The 10,000-nt window shown below is 38.2% G+C and overlaps 2 protein-coding genes across 2 annotated transcripts in view; both read right to left on the bottom strand.

Moving 5' to 3' along the window:
* Nucleotides 1–6,488: 6,488 nt before the first annotated feature.
* On the bottom strand, nt 6,489–7,088 carry LOC138055421 (uncharacterized). The gene has a single exon (XM_068901362.1). The coding sequence runs from the start codon at nt 7,086–7,088 to the stop codon at nt 6,489–6,491; it is 600 nt and encodes a 199-aa protein (XP_068757463.1).
* A 1,047-nt stretch (nt 7,089–8,135) lies between these two features.
* LOC138055411 (uncharacterized) overlaps nt 8,136–10,000 on the bottom strand; it is a 2,149-nt gene continuing 284 nt past the window's right edge. Inside the window, exons 2-3 of the mRNA XM_068901355.1 lie at nt 8,592–9,388; nt 8,136–8,279 (exon numbers count right to left, since the gene is read on the bottom strand). Coding sequence (XP_068757456.1) covers nt 8,136–8,279; nt 8,592–9,388 — 941 coding nt within the window. The remainder of the gene's footprint in view (nt 8,280–8,591; nt 9,389–10,000) is intronic.

Here is a 10,000-nt window from a genome sequence, read left to right as displayed (position 1 = left end):
TCAAAAGTACAGGATTTAATAAAGTACTGCTTAACTCTGTTTCATCATTGAATGGTAGTTCATCGATATCAAGTGGACCTCTATCTGGATCTATTTTATTCTCAATAGTTTCACCACAATAGATCTTTTGCAAGTCACTGGGAATTCCTTCAGTTGGAAGGGAGGATAAACAATGATAATCAATTTCAATGTCTTTGTAGACAGGATTATGCTCAACTAACCAGTGTAGAGCCACAGACCCTCTTTCCTTTCGAACAATCAAATCCTTAGTTGTGCTATCCTTGCCAGTTACTGTTATGACTATTATAGGAAGTTCTTTAGGATATCTTGGCAAGATGTCTGCATGGTCTTGTATGTCTTGTGGGAAGTTAATGCAATAACCTCTGTAGGCTTTTTGTCCACCTGGTTTTGTGTACACACATATAACTGGAAAAGCACGTGCAATTAACATCTCTTCAATTTGGGTAAGACCTTGTAATTCCTTTAGAACTGCAGAGGGTATCGTATTATTTTGAACTGAAAACTTTTTAACACTGTTTTTGTCTCGTACGCATCTTGAGCAAACATATTCTCCTTTCTTTTTGGTTTTCATTGACAATGGCCATGCCTCAAAGCAAACCGTGCAATGCCAGATTTTGAAGATCATGGACTCATGAAACTTCTTCATATTAATTGCTGCCCATGTCTGATCATGAAGTTGTCCATTTTTTTAGCATCAAAGAGTGATAAATAGTTATTTTTCACGCTTTTATGACTCAACTCTTTTTCTGTTGCACGTGATCTGTGATTGTCAACAATTTTCATTTTAGACATGATGCCTTTTTTTTCAGTTTTCTTTTGTTTCCTATATCCCTTCATGTATTCCATCTGCTTGATCCTTTTCTTTAGTTCATCTGTTTCTTTAGTGGTCATTTTGATTTCTCCCTATACTGCTTCATGTACTGGTTTTGTTCAACTCTGTGTTTCAATTCACTTATTGCACATGCCATTTGAGTGTCAACAGTTTGCATTTTACACACAGAGCTTTTGTTTCCTGTATTCCTTTATGTATTCCCTTTCTTTGATCCTTTTCTTTAGTTTATCTTCCTATACTCATTTTGTTTCAAGTTACTTATTTCATTTTTTTCACGTCATCTTTTTTCTCTGAATGTTTTTTGTTTATCTAACTTAAGCCTCTTGTCAGTATCATTAATTTTTTTGCATTTTATTGTTCCCCTGCAATTTCTCCTTATCTGTGGTAGTTTTCTTTTTCTCTGTTTACACATGTCATCTTGTTTTGGTCTTCCATAATTTCCACCAGTAGAAAAGTTACATTTGCTACATCTTAAAAAAGTTGCAGGCTTTTGAGACTGTGCACCACTCTCCACAGTTTCGTGACATTTATCATGTAAAACATATCTCTGGAACGTCATTAAGTTTGTTTGTAAATCATGACCATCAGTTGTACATAAAGTTTTTTCAAATACAGCAAAAAACCAGCCAATAGAATAACTATTTAAAAGATGCTCGATTGAAAGAAAACTTCTGACTGAAACACAGAAGTCATCGATATATACCCACTCATTGTTTTTTTTTTTAAAGCTACAGTGAAATGATGACTTACACAACGTACCATGCCTTTGAGTTCAAAACTTTCACCTAAAACATCCATTGTCTGTGGAAAGCATATTTCATTGATACAGTTTGATGAGAGTTCTATGAGTAAACATTTTGGAAGCGTAACAAAATGTTGCAGCATTGAAACATCACCAGAATGCTGTTGACAAAAACTACAGAAAAGTGCTGTGCTGCTCGGAAATATAGCCTCGGAAACATAATTCTCAAATAGGATGCTTCCAAAATTCTCGACTGTAATGTAAAGAACAAATATACTTGCATTTTTCATAATATCATTGTTTTACAATGAACAAACTGAGTGATTTCTCTGCTGTATTAGAAAAAGGGAATCCAAATGGTTGGTCATAATTCCAACTGTATTCAAAGTGAATATGTCACTAAATACAGCGTCTGCAGACATAGTAGCAAATGAGTTGCAATGCTGTCTCAAGTAAGCCCATACAGGCTCTGGGATGAGCCCAGTATCTGTCTCTACGTAACAACTTTCAAAGTGCACACATGCTTGAAATGAGGTCTGAAAAAACTCATTGAGCTCTAAAAATGGCGAAAGCGAGTTCAAGAAAAGAATCTATGGCACAAGAATACTTGCCTGGGTGCGTTAAGCAATAATTCATAAAATGCCTTTGATTGTTATTAGTGTTTACCGTGTCCTCAGACGGTTGACAGGAAGAGGTGGCCTCGTGTTTCTTAACTTTGGTACCTCTTATATTGCCATTTATAATATGTGCTTCTTTATTTGTTATAATGTAAGGATTGAAGCTTCCATTTGAAGCATACGGAATTCTCCTATGTAAATATCTTCCCTTATACTTCATAAAGTGTGTAAGCTCAGTGGAAAGGCGAAAACAATACAAACTAATGCATCTTTTAGCAAACTTAAGCTCAGTATTGCTTAAACTATTCACATAGTAACTGCAATATCAGCGAGATTAGTACATAAAATAGACAAAGTATATAATAATCGTTTGTGAATGAGATGTTCTCACTTCACTGTGTGTATTGAACTGTGATTACAGTCACTGAGTCCACGAGTATTCTGCCTTGATTCCTGAATCAGCTGATTGGATGAGTATTGGATGAGTCAATTTCACTCAGATATTCGTATTTGATCAAGTGTGTTTTTACAGGCACGCTGGCTGATCGAACTTTCAGTTCTAGTTCGATGAACATGCTGGCTCAGTGGTGAACACGCTGACTCGATAAGACTTGTGAACACACTCGTTTGATATGGTCTCTTGACGATTGTATTCTATCAATATTTGTCTCACCTCCTTTAAATGCTCTGTCTCACACTTAATGCAAATCATTTCCACTTCAATAAACTGCCTGTCTCACTTCTTGTTCTGATGTTGGTAATTTGATGCACTCAGGCCCAAGGACGATTGAAATGCATTTGCAAACTCTGCGAACAGTTTCAGACACAGTACTGTTGATTTCCTGATCCCAAAAGCATTAGCAACCTTGAGGTATCTACCCTCGTCCGATAGATAGTACAAAGTTACAGCTACTTGTTTTTCAACATTAATAGGGGATCTCATATTTGTAGACCGCTTTTGCAGAAAAGGTCTGACCTTATCACACAATTTCATGAAAATTTCTTTGGACATTCGAAAGTTTTCACACCACTCGTCCGCAACGACGATGTTATTCACAAAATTCTCCCACCAGAGAGATGTTCTTCCCGGTGTCGCCCAATGTTTTTCCTTTTTGACTTACGGATGGCTGAACGACGTTTTTGAATGGGGTTTTCGGTTTGTAAGAGGACGCTAACACAGCGTCACCCTCCTGCTTGGTAAGCTGTACAGGTCAAGACCATTTGAAGGATTATATTTTGCATCAACGCCGTGATGTTTCCAAGCAATGCAATTAAAATGGCGGCTTCCATGTTCTCTTCTTCCAGCTGAGTTACCATGCACGCCTTTGCCACTCAAAAATTTAGACGGTCAAGGTGTTCACAGCGCACGTTAAATTTTCGACCGTACCAGCTAAAAATTCGTCCTCGATTTTGGCGTTCAAATTTTTGAACTGCGAGGCGTCTAAATTTTCGTACGTTTAGTGTGGTTCGGTGTGAACGGAAACCCTAAATGGACGAATTTTCAACCGGTAGAAAATTCGTCCAGTACCATGTGAACGTAGCCTATGCCACTAATTATATTGAAACATGAAAGGAAAGTTCTTGCTCTCTCTCTTTCATTTAGCTTAATTCATAACGCTGAAGGAAGCTAAAATTTAAATAACCCGGATGAATGCCTTTTTCTAAAATACAACTGGTTGGCCATTTTATTAGAACAGCTGACCTGTAACTTTCAGAAACTTGTTGTCACTTGTTGAAGGCAGCGCCAGGCAAATTTCTTCCGGCAGTGTTTCTATATTTAAGAATTCAGATAAAAATACTAACAGTCAAACAAAAACACCCAAGTAGGATTTAAAAGTTAAACGTGCCAGAAAATATAATAAAATTACCATACCTGTTTCAAAGTGTCGTTGACGCGACAACACTTGATTCCCCAGTGTCATCACCTTTTCCCTCTCTTCTTAACTTGCAGTAGCACATCTTAAATAAGCTAATATACGTGCTTTTGGAACATGTTTTCTTGCACTCAGTGCACTTGCTGTGGAACATTTTTTTTCCGCCGTACACAAACTACGGGGGCATATTCGGAAGCCGGCAAAAGCAAAAACTTACCAAAAAATTCAGCTTTCCGGCCTAAGAACACCCTTTGCCAAATATTTTCCCGCCATTCTGAAGCAGTGGACGAAGCCACAGTTTGATACATTCACCTACAACTCTAGAACAAGCGATCGAACAAAGGACACCAGAGATTGCCCCTTCGGAAGCCATCTTTGTTTACAAGAATTTTAAAATGGGCGCGGAATGAAGAACTGTGTACGAGGTACAAAAATCAGCCAAAGCAAAAGTCTCCTTTGTTTGTGCTGCCTTGACTCTAACCTTATGGTGTTTAGTTCAATTTTTCTTTAGTTTGACTTTGGATTTGGTAAGGTATAGTTTAACTGGTCTTTAAAAGAAGTTAAGATAATTATTTAGGGTTGCGCGATGGCCTCATGGTTAGTGTGCTAGACTCCAGTTCCAGTGGTCCGGGTTCGGGTCGTAGCTGAGGACATTGTGTTGTGTTCTTGGGAAGACACTTTACTCTCATGGTGCCTGTCTCCACTCAGGTGTATAAATGGGTACCGGTGAATTTAATGCTAGGAGTAACGGTGCAAGGGAGTAGAAGTACTCCTAGTCGCTTCATGCTACACTAACCGCAGATAAACGCCGGCCTGATGGGCCTTCTAGGCTCATAGCAGACTTTACCTTTTACCTTAAGATCACCACTTTTACATTCTTTGGTATTTATGTTAATTAGACCCACTGCCCTCGTTTTGAAAGAAATATTCTTTTGACATTTGCTGGTCGTCGCAAGGCTAGAAAGGCTTATTAGCATTAAAACAATAGAGTATTTTATTTGGCCATTGTGAAAGAGGTCTGAATAATCCTCCCGTCAAACTTGTTTGCTCAAGGGAAAGAGGATTGGACAATTAAGTATCTAGAAACCCTATCTCTTTAGCGATGACAGAAATAACCTCGTATTTTCTGACAGGGCCCGTCATCTAAATTTTGCATCATTTTCTCCGTTATTTTGCAGATGGCAGAAGGAGGAAGATGAAGAATGGCAACCATGATCAAATTACATTTTTGTCTTATTATCCTGTCATACAGTCGAAGCTCTCTTAAGGTGATTCCCTAGTAATAGAACCCGCCATAGATTTCCGATGAAACTTGGTATGCTGTTGTTACAGGGCAAGGAGATGTTAAAAACGTAATAAAAAGAGGGGGTCACCGTGCTTGTTTTCACGCCACAATACTGACAAATACAGTTATTTAGGTGACGTTTGGTAATCTCCGTGCGCAACAAATAAGCTCGATTATTTTTCAATGCAGCGTGTTATATCACATAGAGTTTGACTTTCTTTGATTGTTTATTCATCTACGTCCCAGAAAAAATGTCTTCAAATACTCTGCATTTTTTTATCCTTTAAATGAAACATGATTTGCACATGCGCTGTTGGGTCTGATATGTCTCCTTCTGCAGTATTTATTTCATTTGCCAAAAAAGTGGCCATAGATTTCTGCTAATTTTTTTCTCAGTGATTGAGGATACTGTTATCATTGAAATTATGAAATAAAAAATGGGGGTCACCGTGCTCGTTATTGTGTTACGGCTGCTGATAACGCGCGCATTCCAGGCATTTTCTTGTAATTCCGAGCGAGGACTGGGGCGAATATAACAATGGCGTCTTTCGAATGCGCCTGGAAGGAGTTTGGAAGGTGGAAAAAACATTGAAAAAGTGTCATTTTTGGTCTGTTTCGTCGGGAATTGAGACGCATGCGACCAATATAGAACTTAAATGAAGGTGAGTCATACTTTCATTGATTTGATTTTAAAGTTTAGTTGATATTTTCAGCACACTGTTTTGTTTCGTATTCAATATCCGCAGTATGCTTCCAGAGCCATGAACTGAAATTTTATTGCTCATTATTTGACCAAAATAGATTATCCTCACAACAGTGCTGTACTCTATATGTGCAAAGAAAGGTCCTTCCTGTGAATAGAGCATTTGAGGCTTAATCAAATACAGAAACTTGGAAATCAGTTCGTGGGCTTAAATGCATTCCATCGATCTTGTACAACGGCAGTCTTTTCCTCTATTGTACCATTCAGTCGTTTGTATACAAAAAGGAATATTAAATAGCGAATGCTTGTGACAGCTTTTAATCGCTGCTGTCTGGTTATTACGTTTACGTTTACGTTATAAACGGCTTATTAATATTCGTACCAGTTGTAGCTGTGGTTACATCTTTTTGCAAGTTACAAATCAGTGAAAAAATTTACAATGTTGAACAGAATCCTCCTATTAGCTGTCACACGTACTTTTCCGTTAAACTTTTCTTTCAGCACAAGTTCCAGCCCATCTGCTCCCCCTCTCTGAAATGCCAACTGCAAGTGCTGGAATCCCAGCCCAGACTCTGCAATTTTGGTAGCCATTCCAGCGGAAATGACCTTCTTGTCGAGCAAAGGATGGAGTGTTCGCTGAAGTACATTTCTCTGGGCAAGGCAGACATTATGCTCCTTGACCCATGATACGGAGAAGCTGTGTTTTCTCAGCAGCTTTGAATTGAGGAACTTGTTCACAAGTTGATACAGGGCCTGGACATCTGAAATTGCATTATGGGCTTCATAGCTGCAGTGTAGAAGGTCTCTCACTAAATTCTCTTGACTGTATGATTTGCGCTGAGGCAAGAGCTCTTTGAAGGCTGGTAAAGTGTCGGAAAATCCAGAAACAATGGCTGAAAATTCTTTATCTACCCCAGTGGACTCCAGCGCTTTTAAGACATGCTTCCCATCAAAAGATTTACAATTGTGAGCTATCAACAGACATGGTGCCTTGGGCCTTAGCCATGATATCATCTGAGATAATCCCTCAGCCAGTGGAACTGCTCGGACTGGACGAGAATTATAAAAGAGAATTCCATGGTGAAAGGTGAGCTTATTCACTGATGAAGCACTGGCTGATATAGGTCTGGTTGGAAGGATGTAAACCTCAAATGCATCTGCCCCGTCAGTTGCTGCAATTTGCAGAATTTCGGTATCATTACCTGTCAAAAATGAGGAACTTCATTATATTTTTCATTGTAATAATAACAGTGAGCCTGCTCACTAGTTAAATAACACAAACTACATGTGAATGTAGTCTAAGCTTTGTGTTGGTGCCTATGGGATTCAAACCTTGCTCTTTCTTAGCACTACAGTGCTCTACCAACTGAGGTACAGTATGAAGACCCATACATTGGGAGTAGGCCAATTTAGTGAGTTCATGAAAGGAATCAAACATGAAATGAATATGATGCGAACTGTGGAAATACCAATGAAATGCATATGTGCTGCTAGCGCTAATGCAGTGGCCATGGGTTTGAATCCCATTTAAGTGCTAAAAATAGTTTCTTAGGCTTAATTTGCAATTGCTTAAATTGCAATCATAACTACAGTGGTCACATATTAATTTCATTTGTATCTCTGCAGTTCACATCATATTCATGCTATATTATATTATATATATAACAATCATTGTCTTGAAATGAATCAGTGATATTACCTCGGGATGATGTCTCCAGATCAAACACTATCTTAATGTAATCTTGTTCGGGCACCATACTGGACACACAGGGTTTGGGGGGTGATGGAATCTCAACTGCTTCTGTTTCTGGCAAATATCCCATGCCACTCTGATACTGAGAACCTTCCCTGGTTTCTGCCTGCTTTGTTTTTGACAACCTGTGGATTGTCAATGATTTTATTATTTTTAAAATTCTACATTTACATGAAAAAATTAATTCTTATTTACAGAGAACATTCATCATCAGAACACACTTTCCAGATCAGATACTGTAGTTCAACCGTAACATCAAGCTTTCAGCTTTGCCCTAAATCATTAGTTCCAATGCCATATGTTTTTATTTACCTCTTCTCTTTGTGCCGTCTTCTTTGTATTTTGAATTTCTTTGTTTGCTGCCTTGCTCTTTGAAGTGACATTTTAGCATCCATTCTTTTCGAGTGTTTAAGCCCATGTGTTCCAGGAGAAAGGTGAATTTCCTGAAGGGCCTGTGTATAAAAAGAAGAATGCCTTATTGCTACTTGCCTGCTGTACCATGTCTGCCTTTTCTAAGTAGGTTAAATGCTGCCAGAAGTGCCAGTACAATACAAATTAAATCTTAATGGTTAATCTTAACGAGACACTTAAAAATGTAAAATATTTATTCATTGATTTGGTATATGACAAAAAGTAGACACATGGGTACTGAGTAACATCAATGTTAAAATAGATTGCAAAAGTCAAATTTTGAAAAAAAGAATTAAGAAACCAGAAATTTCTAAATTAAACCTTGGTGAATCATACTTGTCCACAGCACTTACCTGAGTCACATATGCATGGCCAATGTTTTTTTGGCTCACTGCACAGGTCACGCGATAGTCATTGCTCTCACTGCCACCATAATGCCTGACCTTTGGGGCTTTGCTGCCGATCGTATTATTCAGTGCTTCATTGGCTTGGCTGGATCCAAGTGGAGCTAGCTTTTCTGCATTCTGACAGTAAACCTCTATGATTTCTTGCAGGTCCTTCTTCAAATCGTCCCCCTCGAGGTCTTTACCATGTGGTAAAGTGCTGTGATGGTAATTGACTGGGTCTTGGAGATATTTACACCAAGAGGTGGAGCAAGTGGAATGATCCCCAAATGCGTGTGGAATTATTGCTTTTAGGCTTTTTCTGATCCCATCAGAGTCATTTTTGTTTTGTGTTATGGCGTAGCTGAAGCATTTTTGTAAATAATCAATCACTTTACCAGACAAATTTTTATGTGTTTTCTGTAGATTGTACATTGAGCTTCCAAAAGCTCTCTTTGCATGAACAATGTCTGACCATTTGTCCACATTGTGATTCACACTTTCTCTCACTTTTTTGATGGTGGAGGAATCATCATCTCCCACAAGAATAGCCACTTGAGCTTTGTGAGACTCTCCGCATGCCTTCACAAGTTCAGTGCATACATCTGCTTCCATGGCCTTAGACGACCCGTCCCAGTTACATCTACAGTCATGTGCCCTGGCTGTTCTTCCAGCTCTGGTCGCTGCTTCACAAGTTGCACACCTCTTTGATCTTGTCGCAAATGCAATAACTTTTCCAGTTTTTATTCCAATCATAGAACCAGCTCCTGATACATAAAAGGTCTTACTTTAAAGGTATGTTACTCAGGTTTGGATGTAGTTTCCTGTAAATTTTGGACACTTGTCTAGATGATACATGTAAATCATAACCAGCAACACATGGTGTCGGCAAACCAACTGCCCAAACTAGATAATAAAAGTGCTCAAAAATAAATAAATAGAAATATAAATAAATAAACAAATAAATTATCTTATCAAGCTGACATGTTTCAGTACTGTCCCACTTTTTTGTCTTCTGTTCATCTTTTGGGATTATTCTTTACAAGCTTTGAAGGCCAAGCAGATTTTATTTTCATGTAATTGGATCCTTATCAGGGATACCCTTTAAGCTCCTTTACTGGCAAACCTCAATACAAGTGTCAATGTACAGTATTTTTTGCTCATCAACCAATCCCTCCCTTGAAAAAGTAATTGCGGAAAGATAAGTCACTTATTTTCAGTGGCTGGAGTATCATTTCATTTACCATTTACAGATTTTTTGTGTTTGTTTTTAAAGCCCCTTTTATAATACACATCAGCAATACAACTTAGGTATATAATTTTTAGTTGTGTCACAATGGAGCCATTTTTCAACTGCATTTCCGCTTACTGTCAACAAC

This window comes from Montipora capricornis, chromosome 1 (assembly GCF_036669925.1).
Source record: "Montipora capricornis isolate CH-2021 chromosome 1, ASM3666992v2, whole genome shotgun sequence".
Classification (NCBI taxonomy): Eukaryota; Metazoa; Cnidaria; class Anthozoa; order Scleractinia; family Acroporidae; genus Montipora; species Montipora capricornis.
The sequence above is the reverse complement of the archived record's forward strand: the minus strand, read 5'-3'. Positions and strand labels throughout refer to the sequence as shown.